Source organism: Emydura macquarii, unplaced genomic scaffold (genome assembly GCF_026122565.2).
Source record: "Emydura macquarii macquarii isolate MOO-44397 ecotype Brisbane River unplaced genomic scaffold, CSIRO-AGI_Emac_v2 contig_480, whole genome shotgun sequence".
NCBI classification, from domain to species: Eukaryota; Metazoa; Chordata; order Testudines; family Chelidae; genus Emydura; species Emydura macquarii.
The window spans coordinates 13,071,912-13,094,604 of NW_027130617.1; the positions used below are offsets into that span (position 1 = coordinate 13,071,912).

The window sequence follows — 22,693 nt, forward strand, 5'->3', positions numbered from 1 at the left end:
TGTTAAAATGGCATTGTACCTGCTGATCATAAGTTGGAACGCCAGCTTCAGCGCATGGAAGGTGCCAGCCAAAGATTATTTTAAAAGGGTTGACTTCAATAATTGCCTCCTGTCTGACAGCACTGTCCGGCTGATGTTGTGTTATTTATTTAGCCCATTTATAAAAACTAAAGAACATTGCCAAAGCACATATCTGTCTGGACTTGCTGAAACTTGTGTAACAAAATGGAATGCTTTTAGGGTTATTGTGGCTGCCAGAAAAAAATGGGATGAAAGTGTGTTTCCAGGGAACCTTTTAAGAATATATCGTCTCAAACCATACAGAGAAATTGTAGACACTTGGAGAACACGCCCAGACATTGGCACTGAGAGATAGATATAGTCAGAGAGACATAAGGGAACAGAACCCAAGACCCAAGTTGGGACCTTGCTCTGAGAAGTAAGGAAATAACTTGGTGCCCATTGCTTTGACTGCACTTTGCCCTGATTCTGAGGGGTATACTGTAAGTGAAGGTCTCAGATGCAGACTACTGATCCTGTAGTCACAATCATTCAGTCTGTTGCAGCCGTTATGCTCAAAAGTCTGAAAATTCCTGCTCAGCAGAACTTCAGGTGTCTGTACAATACTTGTAGTTTCCCTTTTAAGGCTTTGCACCTACAATGGTATTGTCAGTCAGCCTTTAACAGAATTCCATCATGTACAGCATCACAATTCTCTTATACAGCATCACAGTTTGCACTCATTGGGGCGAGGCACAGGTGTAGTGTTTGTGCTCCCTTGAGGACAAGGACAGCATGAGACTAGCCACCTGAAAGGAGGTAGCAAGGAGGGAGACTATAGTATCCCCCTCCCACACACACACCTTGGTCAGCAGAGTACCCACACTGTACACTCTTGTGCAGTAGCCATACTTTCACTGTGCACCAAGGAGCTCCACGATCTATTTTACTTGCATCTGCTAACTGGAAATGGCATGGGTAATTGTGTTTGGAATTTTGCTGTCCCAAGTGTAATAATCAAGTAATCCTCAGCATATGCCATGTTATCTCATAAACTCATAGACTGTAAGGCCAGAAGGGACCCTAACTTGCAGTGGCATATGGTACTTTTGCAGCATCACAACGTATTTCTAGAAAAATGAGATGGTCCTTTTAAAATACAGTTGTTCTATAAAAACCTTTAAAATTGGATAAACAATCTTAATTGGAATTTGGGGACATTCAACAGATGTGTGGTAAATAAAGCTGCTATAGCTTAGTCTCCCTAATGTGTCACTGCTGTTATGACTGTGCTGTGCTAAGATTTCTAGGCTGCACTGTATGCTGAGGAGGAAATAAGGAATATCTGAAAAAATAAATGGCACAATAAAAATAAGACTGTACTTGACACAATTAAAGTTTTTCATACAGTCAAGTAAAAATTCAGGAGAAGAATCCCATTTTTGTCTTTCTGTGCATTTTTGATCTATTTTGTGTCAATGGCAGCAGATAGAGGGGGGCATTGCTTCAGAATAAAAGTATTCTAAAGGCCTCCCTGTCTGTGGTCTCACAGTCTGATTAATGGTACCATATTTCTCCTCAGCTAACAATATGCTATGATTAAGTTATCATAGCAGCAAGATTTGATAACAAGTGTAATAATTGAACCAAAGGTAAAAGAACTCGAGCTGAAATTTACAATACTCTTTCTGAGCAAAGAAGAGAAGAAATTTGAGCTGATTCTGTCTAATAGAGAAAAGAGAGTTGGAACATCGATCACTAAAGACCAAATTCTCTGTCAGCGTTACTCCCCCTGGTTCAGTGGTGTTATGCCAACAGGGAATTAGCTCCTTTCTGTTCTTTGATCCCTCAATGGTCTCTTTTAAATAAAATTGAAGTAGATTGCACTCTATTTTCTTTTATAGTTAATAGCATATTTCCAGAAAGGGGGCTGGCTGCAGAATAAATACCCAGTACAATAATGTTAGTAGTGTATTATATTTATGCACATTTCATAAATAGCTTTTTTTTTGAGAGAGAGAGAGACCCCCTGTGATAAATAGGGAAATTAGTAAATGGAGATACATTTTTTGTAAAAATAAAATCTTTAAAATCTTTAATTTTAATTTTTTTAGGGAAGGCCAGGTCGGAAAGGGTATGCAGGAGAACCTGGATCAGAAGGCTTGAAGGTAATACTGCTGGATTTTATTTATAAAACTGGAAGATAGTTAGAGTGCCCTCAGATGTGTGTGTGAGACAGCGACATGTTGTAACAGGGCAGCTGGCTCACTAAAGGAAATGGGGCTCAGCGCTCCTGTTCCAGTCCAGGTGCTCCCTGTTTGGGCTGATTAAGGGGATGAGGCACCAACTGGGAAACATAATAGGCCTGAGAGTGAATTTAGAGGGTCAGAGCAGACTGGTTCAGTCAGAAAGAGCAGTTCCTTCGGAGAGGGCTGAAAGCAGGAGAGCAGCAAGGTGTTTTCTGGCAGATTTCCCCAAGCCAGAAAGCCAGGGCTGGAGAGGGTTGTAAGTGGGAAGGAGCAGCGGAGGGAGATGCCTACTGGCTTTAAACTGGAGAGCTGGATCCAAGGGTCAGAGGGCTGAAGGGAGGGAGATAGTAGAGGGCCTTATTTGTTGGCATCTCCTTGCTGGGGAGTTGGGATCCAGAGGAACCAGGAGAGGCTTTCAGTGGAGAGACTGGGAGTTGCTGCTAGGAAAAGTGGGGTTGTGCCCCAAAAGGAAGGACTCGGTTTGCTGTCCTGGTGGCGGGCCAGAGGACAACTGATAAAGAGTTCAGGTCTGGTGGAAGACACCAGGATGGTGAGAACAGAGTTGTTTTTTTTAAAGATTACATGAAGAGGGATGATGTGAACTATATTGTGGGACTTTTGGTTTGGGATGTTTGCACTGAGTTTTTGTTAATAAATCATGGACTTGAGGTCATGCTTGGATTGGACTTACTGTGACCTCACGAGGAAAATTAAGGTGAGGGACCACTCGCAAGGTGGCTCTGAGGCCACGAGGGGGCACCTGAGAGGGGGTCACTGGTTGACATACATATAGCCAGTGAATCTGCTTACTTGCAGGTTCCTTAGTTGGGAGAGTGAAGAATACTCTACAGGATTGGGGGACATGGATGGTACCCTCCATATGGCACTGTGGGGGAGGATAAGCGGAAATCTGAGGAGGCTAAAAGGAGGGTTAGTATGAATGTTGGGGGCATGAGGATGTGGAGGCAGGAAGAAAGGAGAGGGTTGGAGTATATGTGGGGAGGACTGGCATGAGCTCAGTCCCTTTACATTAGCTGCTGCTACAGCTAATTGTACACCGATGCTCTAGCTGAGCCAACATATTAGCAAGAGCTCCTCAAATCAATATTTGGCAGGATATTAGGGCTGATACTGCCACTTCTGTAGTGTTAGCAAGATAATTAGTACAGTGACATTCTCTTTTAAAATTCTCCTGTAAAATACATCAGTGTAAATCCACCATGAACATAGGTGCTGGAACTGAGGGGGAGGGGAGTTCTGCACTCCCTGGCTTGAAGTGGTTTTCGTCCTATACAGTGGTTTACAGTTTGGTTCAATGGCTCTCAGCACCCCCTACTATAAAAATTGTTCCAGCACTCCTGACCATGAATCCACAAGCTCTTATGGAGTTGCAAGACTTACAGCGTAATAACTGAGAGCAGAATCTTCTCCTTTAATACGCATCTCTTTCTAATGTAGAATTTTGGAAGAGTAACCTGAGTTTGTTAGAATTTCATTCAAACTGTTGTGTAAAGTAAGGTGTCTGGCAAAATCATAATAAATGTGGAACAGTGCAAATATGGAAAAGCAATTTAAGAGTTAAATATCTTAATGAATAATATTATTACACTTTATGCAGATAATTGCCTCCCTATGGTATGTTGTAAAATTGATATAAAGAAGCTAACAGACTGTTTACAGGTAAAATATGCTTTTAGAAGTGGCTATGAACTAATGAAGGGAATAATATTATGTATTTATATTTAATTTCAATTTGACTAAAGAAAGCTATGAATCTAGGAAATGGGGATTAAAAAGAGAACCAAACTATACGTGATCATAAAGACAAAACCATTGTTGTTTTTGTTTAGTTGCATAATTTTGCCGCTTAAGTTTTATATAGAAAATGAAACACAAAAGGAACTTGGGGAAATGGAGATGTTTAAAGCACCCTCCTGCAAGAAGTGAAATTTATAAAAACTATATAATCTGTTTTCTGCATTAACAGGGAGAACCAGGAGATCAAGGAAACCTTGGAAAAACTGGTGAAGCCGTAAGCTTAAATGCTCTTTCTAGTTTAATTTTAATTTTTTTGACAAGCTCTTTTGATAATGTACGTTGCAATAATTCTGTTGACTTAGGTTTAAATGGTTTTAAAACCCTGTTTCCTGGTTACATGGTGAGCTCTGCTTTCTCCTCTTGAGCGCTCCTCTCAGGTAACAGGCCTGGCTTCCTGCTCCTTTGTTAAGGGTGGAACCCCGCAGGCCAGCCACTCTGACTGGATCTCTGCGCTACTGGGTCTCTTTTCCAACCACGTTAACACAAGAGGCCCTGTGTTTGGCATTTGGAAACTCTTTTCCTCCAGGAGGCTATGGCAGTAGCTGATTAAAGTGACTCAAACCCAGCATCTTCAAAGCAAAGTATTATTTACTCACCCACAGGTACATAGCACACATAGCAGAGGATAAAAACAAAAAGGCCTTTACACCCATTTCCCCTTTCCTAAACTCTAAATCTTTCCTTATGAGCTTTTGGAAAGTTCCATTCAGCCGCTTCCTGACATCTCTAGGCTGGGGGAGAGAACCTGCTTGCTGCTGTTTCTGTGTCTGTGCGTCTATCAGTGTCTCCTTCATGGGCAGCAGACAGCCCACTAAATCCCTAGGCTCAGATCTGGGAAGAATACATTTGCCATCTTAGTTGGAGCCAGGCTGGGGGTATTCCCCAATTAATAGCTTGCCCATTGTTTCCTCAAGGGTCCATAGGATTCTCTGGACTGTACCTTATCTTTGCCATTGTTTTGCTTCCCAGCTTCCTTTGATTCAACTCCTTGCACTCAGGCATGATTTAAAGACGTCAAATTACAAAGAATCCATCCTTTCCTCCACTTTAAACCTGCAAGTGACCCTTGCCCCCATGCTGCAGAGGAAGGGGGAACCCCCCGAGTCCCTGCTAATTGTTTGGGCTCTGGCAAGAGCCTGAGCTCTGGGAACTTACAAGGGGGAAGGATGCTGGAGCCCTGGCTCCAGCCGGAGCCCAAACATCTACACTGTAGTTTTATAGCCCTGCAGCCCAACCCCTGTGAGCTCAAGTCAGCTGACACAGGCAAGCCGGGGATTTTATACTGCAGGGTAGACATGTCCTTACAGTCTAATCAGATAATACAGTGGGAGGAACTGGGGAAGACAGGGATCAGGGGAATGACAGCCACATGATATATCATGATTTTATAGTTTTTTCTCTTAGTTTATTTACTCTTGCCTATTACTTTTTTGACTATTTTCTCCTTTTTTTAAATGAACTTCATTGACTCCCCTTTTCATCTAAGATTACATAATATATACCGATAAACCTGCAATTAAAGTTAGCAAAGTTGTTATACTACATGGAAATAACATATTAAAATCTCCAAATGAAAGCATGTAAGTTCTCTGCATATGTTACCAAAAGAGAGATTTTTAAATAACTAGTTACTGTTAATTAACAAACTACATGAGGGGTCCACCTTATTAAAAGTACTAATTTTTATTTTCCTGTCCCTTTTTACTCTCAATTCTTCTGGTACCAGCCAGTTCTCTCTCTCTCTGTTTTTTTTATAAAGTTGATGGAACTATAGTTTTTGGCCAAGACATCAGAAGGATTACTTTACCGTGAACAGCTTTCTCAGGCTTACCCTGCTAAGTACAAGCTTGAGCCTGCGGAGTACACAAGAGGGTTGTACATGAGCAGGGCAAAGCCATCTAGAGGGATATTAAGCATGGTGCTTTGTTGTTCATGATCCAGTAAGATGAAGTATGCTGGGGACTCAGGCACTACATCGTTTATGGTCCAGCAAGGACACTCTGCCTGACATACATCAAGGGGCATTGAGCTGCTGACTTTTTGGGAACTTTAGCAAGCATTTCTATGTACATGGTTGGGCCCAAATGACAGCTTCTGCTCTCGGTCCCTCTTTAGATCAGCTTTCCGTACACTCACTTGGAGAAGCACCTCAAGGTGGTTATCCTGAAATCGTGAAAATGTGCACTATGCACATTAGCCCTGATCTAGATTCGGTGGGACTATTCATATGCTCCTAATTACACATTGCTTTGCTGCTGGATCAGGGCTATCATTTCCATGTACAGGATTGCACTTAGGCTACTATTACTTGGCCATGCTAACTAGTTCCCTCAGCACACCTCCTTCCCCCCTACTCCCACGTGGCTTCAGTGTGGACGTACAGTGGGATTTTCCAAAGTGCCTGTGTGACTCAGGAGCAAAACACACCTGGAAAGTCAAAGCTTTATCTGAATTTGAGCATAGTTCATATTTTTTCCTCTCTCCCAGGCTGCTGAGCTAAAGCTGGGTTCCCAGGGCTTAGTGCTTTGCCCCTATGCACCTCCGTATTCAGCTGCCTGCTGGATCTAGCGCTATGTATTTTAGCAGCTATAACATTCATGAACTTGTATGTGAAATTAAAAATAAAAGTAAATTGAGAAGATGGGTTGTTAACAACTTTTCTATTTCTTGTGAATCATGGCACCAGTTGTTCTACTGATGGAACCTGGTTTGCTTACAAATGTTTTTTAAATCCGTAGCGATTTTTGCCATTTTCTTTCTTTAAAATTCCTTTTACCCTCCTTTCCGTTCCTCTCTGCTTGTTTGTGTTTTGGCTAGCTATCTGAGGCACCTACAGATGCTTGCCCTAAAATAACATATGATCCTTTTGCTATAACACTTGTAGCTAGGTACTGCAATTTTACTTGAGGGGAAAATAGTCTTTGTGTAATAAATGCTGTTAGAATGGGCCCATATCAATCCTTGACCAAAAAAATAACCAAAAGAAAGCTTAAAGTCAGAGTACATAATCACTTATCAACTATTTTCATCAGGATCAAAATTCCATAATTATTGCACTTAGTATATTGTCAAATGTCACCAGATTTTAAAAGTAGCTGCAGAGACGAAGAAAGGACATACTGTAATATGAGTAAGGAATTGCTTTGGATTTGGTTTGGCAGAATTGCCAAACACTGGATGAGACCAACTGATCCATATAATCTAATGTGATGCCCTAGTAGATGATGAAACACCTCATCCCCACAATGTACCTAGCCCATTCTACAATATTGTATAAAAATAAAAAATTCTTCCTGACACCTGTACGATTGAGCTCTTAGAGAACAAAAACAAAGGTACAGGACTTGGATGGCTTTGAGTTCTATGTGGTCCAAATAAGAAAAAAAGGAAACTGAAAAGCTGCTGTCATGAAGTCTTGAACAAGGCTATTGTCAGCATATTGTATAATAGCGTAAGATCTGTCAGCTGTTCAAAGCAGAATGATAGTTGCCACTGACAGCAGGTATGATTTTAACGTAAAAGCTGCTTCTGTTTCACCTTGATTTATATGGTGAAGTCCCATTTTTGGCTGGTGTGGTTTGGTTGAGCAGACTCAGAAATTAACATGTGATTAGACAGATCTCCTTGCTGGTGAGATAATCATCTGCTATGAAATCAACAAATCTGTCAAATTTTAGACAGAGGTTGGTTAATTTAATAAAGGACTGCAGCTAGGGCAAATTTACAATACCAGTGAGAGAATCTCTTGGAAACCATGCCAAAAGAAATACTGGCTACAGCTACTGAGAAAATTGCCTCTGGATGAGGGGAGAAAAAAATCTCACTGTGCTGGCATGCGGGTTTCATACGCTTAAACTATTGGTGGCTGGCAAATCTTTGAAACCATGTTGCTGCAAGCACATCAAAACAAATAGCCCATCTGTGTTATATAGAGCGAATCCAAGTGCATGAATGACTTTAGACATTTTAAGAAGATGATTGTATGATGGGTTTTGTGCCATAAATCTGAAATCCTCGGAGATTAAACAGTTGCCTGCTAGGGCTGTGTTACTGTTTGGTGATGCTTGTGTTCATCAAGGCAGTGACACACTGTGTATAGCTTGGGGGAAAAAATTAATGAATGTTTCTCCCTGCCATCACCACTACAATTAAATTAAATTCATTCAAAAAAGAGAAGCTGTCAACACAATGTATGGCAAGTGTCAAAATGACAAATCAGAACAAACAGAGGCATAGAACACAAACCTTGAAAAAATAATCCTGCACTTCACAAGTGATCTGTTGAAGTACATTTAAACAAGCATGCCCAGTTGTGGGCAATGTTCAGTATCACAAAAGGGAAACTAAGTAGAAACAACACCTACAAAAACTGGCAGCAAGAATAATAAAATCTAAGGTCCAGCAAAGAATATATCTGACCTTCTGACTGCAAATGCTAGCTGCACAGCAGGCAGACCTGTAAGGGAAAAGGTTGCCCTGCCTTCGAAAGACGAAACCTTCAAGTTCTGCTGTGTATCTAAGAGATGTGGAGTTACTTTTGAGAAGAACTCATGTAAGTAATTTCCCCACCTCCTGCAGAGGCAAAATGTTGCAGGATAGGCCCCATGGAATGGCTGTTTAATTTATGAGGAATGGAAAAATGCAATTCCCTTTGCTTGAAGAAAAAAATTTAGAGAGCTTTGAATGAATTTTCAAGATGCTAAGTAGACAAAGTTCTTTGTACTGTCATGAAAAGTCTGGACTCTGGGGATGCAAAAACAAAAATTGGAAACAGCAAGAAGAAAAAGCAAATTGAGTAAAACATTTTTCAAACAAAGGATAGTGAATATGTGGGGTCAATACTATGATGGACATCAGAAGAAGCAACTAGCTCAGCCATTCTCAAAAACCTACTTCATAAAGGTTTGGGAAAGAGACTCTTAAGGATTTATAGATGGTAATGACACTTTGCATTTATATAGTTCTTTTCATCTATATTGTAGACCTCAAAGACTAAAACTCCTCTCACATCCCACGGAACTGACAGTACCCATCAACCGTTTATCCCTCCCCCTCAGGAAAAGAATGAGAAAATAGATAGATATTGTGACATGACCTGAAGGTCAACAAATTCAGAGTCTGGTGTACCAGTTTAAGAAGCAAATTGCAAATGGTATCCGACATGGAGAGAGAAGTAGTCTTTGAAGCACCCAGCACCCCAAACTATTTATGGTTTTATAGGTTAGAACTAAAGTCTTAAATTGATCCCCCCCAAATGAATGGGAAGTGAAAGTACTGAAGCACAAATGTTACATGCTCCATGTGAGAACCACCACTCGACAGAGAGGTCACCACAAGATTCACCAGCTGAAGTTTTTTATCGGTATAAGGGCAGCACCACATAGTCCATTGCAGCAATCCTATCTCAAGATGACAATAATGTGAATAGTCTGTGTTACGTGCTAATTTCTAAAGAAAAGGTGTCAGTTTCCTGGCCATGTGCAGATTAGTAAAAACACTGTTTGGCCACTACTTCTATCTTCACCTTCAGAAACAGCTCAGGGACCCAGTAAGACCCCAAGTTATGAACCCAAAGAAACAAAGGTGAGCAAGCTACCTGGACTGAGGGAGCTGGTATCACAAAGCCATTTCTTCTAGCTGTTTCCCCCAGTCTACCAGCATAATCCATCCAAATCTGGAGGACTGTCCACATTCATCAAAATCCCAATCCCAGCATGTTACTGGATAAATTTATCAACCACACCAACCAGATCCAGTAAACAGACTGAAGCCTTTATTCCCTGCTGTATTTGAGCACAGCCTTGGGTGCAGCCTGGTTACGGCTCCCTCTTCAGTGCTGCCCAGTCTCAGTGTAAATGAGCACAAGTGGGGCTCTAAATTATGTTGTTGATGCTGCTGGTATAAGGGGAAAATCAGGCCTAGTGGAGCTCCCATCTCCCCCTTGCACTAAAGGTGAGTGGCTGGTGTAGGAGGAGCTATGCTACCTCCGGTAGCCCTGCACCACTGAAGATTCCCCATCCAGGGGGATTTTTCTATGCAGAATCACCGGCTGTTTTAAGGCCATTTTACACTGTGTAAAGGTCAGTGTCCTTAGCAGCCAAAGAGCCCAGCCCTGAGTGTCTTCCAAATACTGGAATCAGTATTCATTAGTCCATGCTGCCTCACTGTCACCCTCACCTAAAAGTTTCACATACAAGTTGGAGGTGTGACAAAATGGAACCGCACAGTACCTCATACAAAAGAACTATGGGGCATGTAGCTTCATAGATTCCAAAGCCAGAAGGGACCACTGTGATTGTCTAGTCTGACCTGTTAATACAGGCCATAGATCTTCCTGAAAATAATCCTTAGAGCATATATTTTAGAAGAAATCCAATCTTGACTTAAGTGAGCTCTCCGTCTTGTCTGTCCCTGCGAGAAAAGAAAACTAAACCATTCAAGAGTGAGTCGAGCAATTCCTGCACAAGGGTGTGCTGTCATCTCAACAGAATCTTGTTCCAAATCTAGGCAATCCTGTCTGCAAAGTAGAACAACAACTCACAGCAACAAATGCTCAACTGTGCCACTTGTAGGAGGCAGCACAACATCTACCGCTCAGAAGAGATCTGGCAAGTCCTGTTCACCAGATGCGATACTGGAAATAAAGAACTCTTTGCTGCATTCTGGACGGCCATGGCATCAGACTTCAAACACTCTATGTCACAGTCATTTACACCCAGCATGATGTTTTTACCACCAGTTTTCTAGCTACCTTCCTTTCTATTCATCTGTCACAGGTTATGTGTATGTCAAGGTAACCTGTGAAGATGGAATGATAAGAGTCATTTGGGAGGTACCCTACCAATAATCAAAGAAATATCATTGTAATGGCTGTGGCATAGGTAGCCTGGCCAGTAGTGTCCGCTGGGCAAGGGTCAAAGGTAGGAGTTGAGACTAGTTACCATGCCGAGTCAGGAGATGGTCAAGGGTCAGTGGCAGTAGGCAGAAGCAAGACAAGGCAAAAAACAAGGTCAGTAGCAGTAGCAAGCTGGAGTCTGCATTATTGCTAAGACAGCTGCTTGGGGCAACTTTCAATAGTTGGTGTGGCCCAATCAGGTGGTTAGAGGGTTCTGTCACTCTGGCCTTTTTGGGAAGTACTTCCCATGGTGCATAACCTTCCAGTAATTGTTGGATGCTCCTTCACCTGGCTCCCCAGTGGTGATGTGGAAGCATCAGTCCTCCAAGGACCCCACAATCTGCATTCCAGACCCATGGATTTACACCTGTTCATAGAGTATGTGTAGTCATTTTCATTCAATAATGGTGCAGGTGTCAGCATGCTGTTTACTGCTGGTCCCATTAGTGTCAGTCTGCCTCTCAAAGTACACTCTAGCGATCCAGAAGACATTTTATTTTTTAACATGAATAGTTTCATCACATGGCATTTGGGAAGAAGATGGAAGACGATTGACTTCCAACACTTTGCTTAAGAGAACATCCTGCCAGCACTCTGTCATCTGAGAATGGAAGCATGGGGTGGAATTTTGCTAAATCATACTGGTGGAACTCTGGAATAATTACTCTGGATTTACTTCAGTGTTACTGAGAGCAGAATTTGGCCCATAATATTTGTGTCTGTCATGGGGTGCAGCCCTCATCGCCAAACTGGTGCCTTCTCCTGATTGTGCTGGGGATTAGCTAGAGGCCAGCAACCCCGTCCACAATCTGCATACTGGCTTGCTGTCTCTGCTCCTGCCTACGGCTCCTTTCCCAGCTCCCAAAACCGCAGCATCCTCTTCTTGACTCAGCCCTCTGGCTGAGTTGTCATCTGTGTTTCCCCCTCCCGGGAGCAGGTATCTCTGTCCAACAGTCCAGCCACTTCCCCAGTGAGGGAGATCTCTTTCCCTGGGCCACTTCCCCATAGCCCCAGTACCTTCTGCGCCCTTATCTCAGGGCCTCAGTCCCAGGAGCCAGCCACTCCTCTGTCCAAGGTGCTTATCTTTCTCTCAGCCCTCATGGGACACAGTCCTTTACTCCCTGGGCTCCCAGCAACAACTGACCTACTTTGCTCTACAGCTCCCTTTTATATGGACCTGCTGGATCCTGATTGGCTCCTTCCTGTGCAGCCTTCATAGTGCTTTATTAACCCCGTGCATGCGAGTTTGGGGCAGATGCCCCATCGCAGTATCATTGCACTGTTGATAAAGCAATGGTACCAGCAGTTTTCCCTTTCTAACATTCAGTTCATTCTGGAGTCTGGCAACTGCACCTTTGAAGGTTCCAATGAGACTGTAGCTATCTGCTACAAATTCAACATATTTCACCAGCAGGATGCACATATACCTGATCAGATTACTCTGATTTACTACCAAATAATTATTTCAAAGGACAGAAAATGTTAACAAAACGGATAGCCAGATTCCAGTGTGTGGAACAGAGGACAAGGGCATCTGTCTTTCTAATCTTGTGGTTCCAAACATAATCATTAGTAAAGCACCTGCAGATCTAATGTTCCCTTCATAACATGTTTAGTACAATGGTTCTGAGGCAGGAAATTGATCTGAAGTTTGGAGGTTGACTATTAAAATATCACACACCAAAAAGCTTGGCTTGCCAAGTGGCATAAGCATAGCAATGAGATTCTGAAACTGTGATCCAACAGTGTCAGGCCCTGAACACTGTGCAATGTTCTAGTCTACCATTCTATTTTTGCCTCACTCAGACTGCAGTGCCATCAGCAAATACTTATAGCACAAGGCGTTACAGGTCTCGGAAACAATTAAATTGAGTTAGCCTGTTGCATCAATTTTCCTCCATATCCCTGAGCTCCAGTCTTATTGTAGTGTAAAACAAAGTCAACTCACTCTGCACACTAAGGAATGATGGTACTGTAACATGCTTCAATATCTAAGGTTTGCATCAAAATTTAGAAGAAACAGTATTGCTTATGAGTCGGAGCTGACCTTGATTAGCGAGTATGTGTTATTTCTATTCTATTCGAAATTGAGAGAGCTTTGTTACAGAATATAGCAGAGTTCTATCAACTGCAACACGATGTGATACAATTGAAGCAAAAAATGGGAAAGTTACAAGGACAAAATGGATGGGGAAGGCAGCATCAGAATGAGCAAGGTGTATCTGCATGCAAACTTTTAGATTTTCTTCCTTATTCCTCTCTCCAAGCAAACCAACTTACTAGGCCCTTTGGGAGGGAAAGTTCTTCCTCACATGAATCTATCTCCCGGCTTTCTACATTGAAAAACATTTCCTAACCCTGAAGGAATAATATATATATATATATATTTTAAAAACAGCTTTTTTGTGTTCCATCTGGAAGGCTAAATGATGTGATCCAAGTATATTGTTCCTCACTTACAGTCATACAGGCAGCTTCTGAGAAATGGTTACGTGACATTGACACAGGAAATGTCTTGGGCCCAGGAGATGAGATGACCCCTTTAAAGCTAAACTTCCCCTTAATTTGTAAGAAGTCAGAATTTTCCCAATATATTTTCCATCTTAGCTCCTTTTTATTCAATTTTCATAGCAGTCTGGAGACAGGACATCCTTTAAAACTTCAAATAACCCTTATTCTTTCCACTCTTTGTTAGCAGCTGATCAGATTTGGGCTCCATTTCAAGGTCTTTGACTTCAAAACTCTGAATGGACTCAGATCCAGTATCCATTGGATCCAATGGACTTGCATTTCAGAGAGTCACAGTCCTCCTTCTGGCTCCCTTGCTGCTCCAAGGAGGGAGTAAACTGCTCTGGGTCTATATGCAGCACAGTTTCTGTTCCCTAGAAACCCAGCACATGATGTTCACTGGCACACTATGAGGGCAGGCCAAGATTCCACTCCTCCTTCATGAGGAAGGAACATAGTGGCTTTTTGGAGCATGTTTCTCTTCCCACACTGTTAGCTGTGATGTGGGTTGCGGTTGCAGAGCTTCAGGGTGTGTCTTGCCATTTGGACAACCATTTGGACCACTCTTTGCAAATAAGCTTAATTACCTTTGTAATTATTAATTTATTTTTGCTGTTGTCTGTGAAAAATAAAGATCAAACTGATTTTTGAAAGTCAGTTCTTATTATGTCTCATAACGCGTGGCTGGTGAAACTGGTTTGAGGCTGGACTTTAATTTCAAAAATGTGGGAGTTTTTCATATTAAAAATTGAAACCACATTTCTAGGTATATCAGTATGCCATAAAGTAATAGAAGCTCAGGTTTGTAGTATGGTTGTTTTCTTAAGTAGTGGTTGTTTTGTTAAAATTAACATAAGAAACTGACTTAAACCATGAGAAATATTCAATTTAATTTTGATGTGTTGAAATCTGGATTTTGGTTGGGTTTTGTTTGTTTATATGTTGTTGTTTTCATACTGTACCAAGGTGAAGGAAACTCTTTGCAAAGACTGAAGGTTATAGGCTCTTGAGGAAAGTGTCTGTATGTAAATCCTTACAAGCAGACATAATTATTGTGTCAGTCCAGGTTAGATCTCATATTCTAGCTGAAAGGAATGTGCAGATGCGGGGAAAGTTTTCATGGAAATGAATGGAAAGAAAAGAGTAATATAATATAAAGATTTTCTTGTTGGAAGAAAATACTGTATAGCTACTTGTATTATGTCATTAAAATAATGTCTTATGAATATGGTGAAATTTTGAATTCTGTATAAAATGATGCTTCATCGGAAAATTTTATTTTGACTTGAAAGTGTTAGTCTATATAGCCTGGCAGGTAACTGCTTACACAGCAATCTTTTGGAACTGGCTGAATATCCACTTCTCTCTAACCAAGCCTTTTAAAGGATTACCGTATACTCCATTTTGCATTAAGTATACAATATGGTTCCAATTATTGTGCTGTAGTCCAGTTTCTAACACATAGCATTGGCCCTGGCAGGATGCTTGGTCTTCCTTAAACATGTGTTAGATGTGGGACCTGGTCTCTGATGCATTTTCCATAAAAATGCTTTTGTCAAGGAGGCTTCTATGAAGGGATATTTGTGTCATTAGAGAGTCGTACAGAAATCCTTGCAAATGAAAGTTTATGGCCTAATTTTTTAACAAGGTTTATGGCCATGATCATTTCTTTCATTTAGGTATTTTCCTTTTCCTTTCATTTATAATACTTACAATACTTAAGCTCCGTTTGATTTTTGGAGTGTACCACTGTGCCAAAAAGGAGTTCGGGATGCCAAAGAACTCTGACTAAATACAGTACCTTTGGCATATATTCATCCTCTTCCATAATAAGCAGAGATGGGCTCAAACCACAGAGATCTGGATCTAAACTTTGCAGTTGTCTTCCTTTGTGAGCCAAATTAAAGCTCTGGATCTGAAAAGCCCCATGAATTCTGAGAAAGTTTAGTATAAGATCAACACTATGTGGCTCAGCCCTTTGGTATAACAATGTTTTTGTTTCTGTAAATAAACATCAGTATATGTTTTACTAGGCTCCCTCAATCCCACTTTGTCTGCCCAGGATGTTGCCATTTTTCTTTTCCAAAAAGAAAACAAACATTATTCCTCAAGAATTTCCCTCTTCTTCTATCTCTGCTGGCTTAAGAAAGGTCAGTCAGAATGTGGCCACTGTGATACTTATAGCCTCTTATTGGGGCAGACCATCAGTATTGGTTCACAGACCTATTGCATCTGTCCACATGCCACCAGTCTCTCTCCCCCCAGTCTGCCAGGTATACTGAATTCTCCACCCAGAGTCCACTTCCTTACCCTGATTACCTGGAAGTTGGTTGGCTGAGCAAAATGGGCAGCATAGATTCACATAGATCCAAAAGCTCCTGTAACATAGCAGTAACCTTTCTACACAATCAGTCTACTGATCAAAGTGGAAGAGATGTGATCTTCACAGCAAAGTCTCATCCCATTGTCAGCTTCTGTTACCAACATTTTGGATAACAGCCTCCAGGTCAAGCTGTTAGCCCTCCGCATTAGCTCTGTCAGAGTGTGTTTAGCTTTAATTTCATCTTCCCAACCTCCCACTAAGACTTACAGTGTTCTCTCATTCCACTGTTTCAAAGTTTCTAAAAGGACTGGTTCATATTTATCACCTTCTTCAGGAATCTCCCTCGTTTTGAGATTTTAATGTAGATTTTATGGCCTTGTGGAGCCTCTACACTTTGAAACTCTTATCCAAGGGCTTTCTTCACCAGCTCACACCCCAAATTGCCTTCCTGGTGGCTATAATCTCAGATAGGAGAATTAGTGAGATTTGAGCACTGATGGCAGATCCTTCTTATACTGTACTCCATAGGGCAACTGAGATGGCCTACCACGGGCTATGATATCAAAATATATTAAACAATGAGATTTCTAAAGCAGCTCAGATTCCAGAAAAATAGGGATCAGAGTACAAATCACAAAACATAGCAGCGATTTTGCATCTGGATTTTATTGCCTCTATATACATAAATATACAGGCAGAAATCACTGGATTTGTTGTTGTGTCACAGATATGAATCTATAGAGCCATGATTTTGATAGACTGAAATAAAATAATTAAATCATAAAAAGAGTAAGAGCTATTTGGTGTGTGTGAATATGTGAAATATTTTTGTTATTCAAAAACAAAAACTTGCCAGTTAAAGTTGCTTACTGCTAGTTAAATTTGGTTATATTCCTATGTATGTAGAGATAGCAGTTGCCGCCATCTGAATTTTATTCACATAATCTGATTTAATGTGTTACAGACGTAACACAGTTGCATATTACTATATTACTAGTAACTTTCATATTTCTGCCATATTTTACAAGCTGTGTCGGTCCTGGGACTGACACAGCTACAGTAACACTGCATATTTTATGGGCACTCACATCATGTATTCCAGGTGCCTTTTGCTGTTTCTTCAATCACCAGTTTTTTTTTAAATGTTCCACTTTTGCTATCCCCGTCCTAGTCCAGATTTTCAGTGTAGCAAGGAAATTGAGAATATGTTTCCAACAATACATGTTTTACAATTGCACTGACTCCCTAAAGCAGTTTTCTTCCAGAATTTAATAGTAATCAGAGGTATCCTCGTGATGCTTTAATGTGTTCAAAACCTGGAGCACATATAGCTGCTGACTGATTGTGGTACATCTATATGATTTTCCAGTTGGAAACTCTAGAAATAATTTCTCTTGGAAGAAATAGCTTCTGATGGAGTAAAGATGGCTTTCTGAAGTTGTTTAACAACTTACCAAAAAGAGACAAAGTCCAAAAACTTCAACATCTTTATTAAAAGACCCAAAAAGTTTTACAATTGAGGAAACACTTCTAACTTAACCTCCTTAAACACCAAAGGGCAATTAGGCTCCCAACTCCCACTGAAACTTATTGGGATTGGGTCCCTAATTCTCATTTTTGCAATTGAAAATCTGCACCTTCATGTACATCACTGGGACTGCCAGCTATGTTCATTTTCCTTTTGAAAAAAACTGGCAACATCCTCAGAAGACAAGGTGGGACTGAAGGAGCTAAGTAAAGCATTTACTGATATGTATTTACAGAAGTATCAATACACAGCTGGGACTGCCAATATGTGTAGCAAAGGGACAACATTCATACATAATTTTTGCCATGTCTACATGCTGTTTTGCAATTTCCTTACTGCTATCAGTATATATTAACCAGACTTTCAATCTGTTATTATTTGTTGGTATATTTAGTAAAATACTGAATGTGCATTCATTTTTTTCACTTTATCAAAAAGCTGAAAATTGGGATCATGAATGTGCTTTCCTCTTCCAAGACATTCACAGCTTCTCCCTTCTGACTGCTCCCTCCCTACCTTTCCACCTTGCTCTCTTTGTTGTTTCTTCCACCCTCTCTACAGCTTGCATGTCCCAGGGAGAAGGAGCCCATACTACTGCTTGGAAGTAACTGGCTGCAGTCACCAACTAGGCTTGAGTATGGGAACTTTCAGTTTTCCACCTAACCATGGAATATCCTGTAAAATTAAAAGTATCTGAAAGATCTCTTCTAACTCTCATTACAGAGAAAGGTAACTCTTTCAAACGTACACAGCTCCACATATCTTCTAGCTTCTTTTCACAATTCAATCCCTGCTCTCAGTCCAGGCTGTGAATGTCAGAGGCATAAAGGCTAGTAACTTCCAAATTGGCTGTAGGTGTAATTAGTTTGTTGTTTTGTAGTTTATATCACAGTTAAAAGCTATTATTCAGGATCAGATTGTGAACCCCTCACTCCCATTGGTGAGGCGTTACTGACATGAGCAGTCCCATGGATTTTAATGGTCATAAGGAGTTTATGTATCTGGGGTGAATTCATTGATGTCAATGGCAAAGCTACCGTTAATTCAATGGAACCAGAATTTCACACCAAGTATATAAGTTGTTGTTACAATGATAAACGTATCAGTTTTAACAAGATGTCGTGTTGTCAGTGTTTGGTATTTTCCTTTATGTGTTCCTACTGGTATGAAAGAATGGTTAAAAATGTACATAAAAAGAAGATACTTTCTTTTGTTCAGTATAAAGAACTGCTTTTTCCTCTAGACTTTGACTGTCATTTGTTCACATGGTGCCTCATTCTCAAAGTGTCCCTTTACCCTAGAAACTGGAGGCAGTTCAAACTGAAGGAATGTCTCTCCAGGATGTTAGATTTGTGGGTAGTGCTAGTAAAAGTAAAACAATGTGTGGGCTATATAGGGAAGGCATATGCAGTAGGATTAATGATACAGAGCAATTAAAATGAGAGTTTGTAATTATGTTCAGAGTCACAGAAAGGAGGGAATTTTCTTCCATTGCGGATGTTTTAATTTTTTCCTAGGCAAATTTGACAAGCCTTTTGAAAAGCATTTTCCAGACACTGTCAACAGATTGCTTTAAACTCCATGCTGGACAGATATGTCTGCTTTCCCTTAGACTTTTTCCCCCTCCATTTGTTAATTCAGTCTCCATTTTCTTTAAAAAGAACAGAAAAAGAAAGTTCAGAAGGAGCCAAAAAGCTTTAACAACAGACTCGAGTAGAAATGCCAATCATCCATGTTTTTTGAAGCTGGTAGGATACTCTGTAATTTTCAATTACATATACATTTTAGAGAGATTCAGGAAAAAGGCAGCTTAACTTCATTGAACAACATATATATGTGTAAAATTAAAAAATAAATGATAACGTGTGTGATTTTTCAGACATTTTCAGATATTTTAGTTGCTTAGCTTCTGTTATTTTTTTTTACATTTGTCTGTTTGTCTATGAGTCTAGCTAGGTATTTATATGCACTCCTTCCCCTCAACATCTCACCTCATCATGGTAGTATCTAAAATGGACATTTAAACCTCTCAATATCAGGTTTTGAAATAAAATAAAACCCTTAAAATATAAACCAATTTATTTGTTATTCATTGCAATGGTACCTGTCACAGAGAGCATGAAATACAGTATGGGAAAAAAATTGCAACTTTAATAAAATTTGGCCAAGTGGCCTATAGAAAAACAGCACATGCTAAACAAGATGAGCAAAAAGAAAAAAAGCTATGGCTGCCCTCCGCTATTAATACCCAATGGGAAACCTCAGGATAGTAGTCAAAGGCTTGTCCTGTTTTAACTGGGTGTTGGAAAGCAGGCCTCGCTCTAAATTTCCTTGTTTTCTGCATTTGGGCCCTAGTTCAGCAAGGTATTTAAGGACCTACCTAACTTCAGGCATTTGAAGTGAGTTGGGCTACACACGGACTTACTTGAAGTTCAGCACAAAGTTCATGACCTTACTGAGTCAGGGTCTAGAGCTACAATGAGGCTACATGTTACAAAGATATAAGTTTTTTACTGAATTTTTAATTTCTGTTGAATGTTGTGGCAGTGATGTGATATATGGCATTGTACGCGTTGGGGGTGAGATTTTGAAAAGTACTCAGCATTGGCCTAACTCTGCACCTGCTGAGTGTCACCATTGGCTTCAACGGAAGCAGACTGAGGCCTCTGAGAAGGAGCTAGTTTCAAAAGGACATATCTTTAATTAGTGGAACACGCCCACTTAGAACCCCTCCATATAGATCTTTTGTTACACCAGTACCATACAGGTGGAAAATAGTAGAAGAAGGTTATGAGAGAGTTATTTTATTAAGAAAAGTTCTAATCCTGTGTTTTACTCAGCCAAAACTCCTCATGTCTTCAATGGATGTTCCATTCCTAGGAGGCTTAGGGGAAAATAAGAATTACCCCTGATCCAATAGCATTTTAGTTTTGCCAAGATTTGACTCACTCAGGCTGCATTCCAATGACATCAAGGTTTTTCTTTGTTGAATTTATACCCTTCTGGAAATTTGTGGATAGGACTAAAGCACTGGGAGAGCAATTAGCACCTTTAATTATATGTTTGTAGAGCACCTGGCACAAAGTGGCCCAGCTTAGTGGTGGCATTTAGGTGCTACCACAACATAAAAGTTAAATAATCATTAAATAATATTTCCCCTTCTTCCAACATCCCTTGATTTCTTGTGGACCTGAGTACAGGGTGTGCCTCCCACACGCCCCAATCTAGCCCCAAATGCAGACTGTAAGCAGACGCTACTACAGATGTGTCTGTTCAACAGAGAAAACAGTACACAGGAGAACCGCAGAGTTATGAATACCAGAGTTACGAACTGACCGGTTAACCACACACCTCATGTGGAACCAGAAGTACGCAATCAGGCAGCAGCAGAGACACACACACCAAAAAAGCAAATACAATACAGTACTGTGTTAAACGTAAACTACTAAAAAATTAAGGGAAAGCAGCATTTTTCTTCTGCGTAGTAAAGTTTTAAAGTTGTATTGTCAATGTTCAGTTGTAAACTTTTGAAAGAACAATCCAAACGTTTTGTTCAGAGTTATGAACATTTCAGAGTCACCAACAACCTCCAGTCCCGAGACGTTCGTAACTCTGAGGTTCTACTGCATTAGGGAAAGCTCTGTAAGACTGCCAGGAGGGGGAAGGTTGGGAATTAGTGTTAATTATCTGCCCCTGAAGTCCTGTGGGCTAGGCTGTGCAATGCTTACTCACGTGGATGAACGCTGATTCACACAAACAGTCCTTTTGAAACTACTGGGCCTACTCTTGTGAGTAGGTGGCACGCCAGGTTGAAAAAGGACTCCATGATCTGCCTTTTGGTTGTTGGCCAATGGAAAAACATGAAGCAGCATAGGGATCAATAAAATCCATTTGTTTTTTCATGTAGGGGCCCATTGGTTTACCTGGAGAAATTGGACCAGACGGAATCCCTGGTGAAAAGGTAACTTCTAACACTTCAATCTGAACAGCAGGATAAATCAGTTACAGAAACCATATGTTGATGATAGATTATTTAGTGATCACTGTGACATAATTAGTATGCATTTTAACACATAAGGATGTAATCAAATGCAGCACAAATCCGATACCAGTGACCGGCATGTGCTACCTTTGACTTTATTTTATAATGAAATTGGAGCGACATTGTTCGTCCCTGAGTGCTTGCCTTCCTATCCATTGCATTATAAGTTCAGTCTGAGAGTGTGATGTGACTAGTATTTTGTTTTAATTGGGTGGCTGTTGTTCACTTCACTATGGAGAGAAGAGGAGAAATAAAAGTGGAACACTATTATTTGGCAATAAGTGTTAGTAACATTTCTGTTACTAATTTTTATGTAGTTAGTTTTTTATGTAGTTTATGTAGCTAGTTTTTAAATGAAGCTAGAATGAACACAGTTACAGTTTCCTCTCCTATATGGCAACCAGATGTGTTTGTGACTGTAATGTTTGGCAGTGTTAATATTACTAGGATAATGTAAGGGCTAGTTTACACTTAAAACTTACAGCAGCACAGCTGTATCGGTACAACTCTGCCACTGTAAGAGCGCTTGGGTAGCCGCGTTATGTTGAAGGGAGAGAGCTCTCCCACTGACATAATAAAACCACCTAAACAAGCAGCGGTATCTATGTCGGTGGGAAAGCATCTCCCGCCAACATAGCGCAGTCCACACAAGCTTTTATGCTGGCAAAACTTATGTTGCTCAGGGGACGTGTTTTTTCCAGCATAAGTGCTAGTGTAAATAAGGCCTAAGTCTAAGAATGTTAAACAAAGTTCTACTTTAAAAAAAGATTTAAAAAAAACCAGGAAGCTATTACTTGACTGAATGTCAATTTCAGTTATAATAAACACATAATTATTTGTCAGAATGATCCAGCACCATTCATATTTTAACCCTGTAGGGTTGAATTAGTTCCCTACTTTGGTGGCTGGAATTCAAAAGAATATTACAAGGAAAAGGAAACACATGAAATGAAAGTGCTGGTTGTCAAACCTTAAAGATGGATACATCAGATAAGGTTTTAATCATAACTGCATGCCTAGAATACAACACTGTAGGGGCTGTCATTTTGTTTGCTCTTCATAATTATATTTACAAAGTTACTTCAGTTGCTGGTTTAAAATAGGAGAGGAAATGTAGCTTATCTGTCAGCAAACCTCTCAGCAAATGGAAGCAAACTTTTTAATGACAGAGTGACAGTTTACATTACTACACTGGATACTTGTCCCTTCATGATTCATGGTGTCATATACTCTAGTGTGACATTGCATGTGCCTCTCTATAACAGAGAGGAATCATTCGTTATTTTTAAGAGTTGTATCTTAGCAGCCAATATCAATCCTTAGCCCGGCC

General features: G+C 40.5%; 1 protein-coding gene across 1 annotated transcript in view; it reads left to right on the top strand.

Moving 5' to 3' along the window:
* Nucleotides 1–22,693, top strand: part of COL24A1 (collagen type XXIV alpha 1 chain) — a 200,445-nt gene that overhangs the window by 110,414 nt on the left and 67,338 nt on the right. Inside the window, exons 23-25 of the mRNA XM_067538541.1 lie at nt 2,115–2,168; nt 4,237–4,281; nt 21,229–21,282. Of these exons, the coding sequence (XP_067394642.1) occupies nt 2,115–2,168; nt 4,237–4,281; nt 21,229–21,282 (153 nt within the window). The remainder of the gene's footprint in view (nt 1–2,114; nt 2,169–4,236; nt 4,282–21,228; nt 21,283–22,693) is intronic.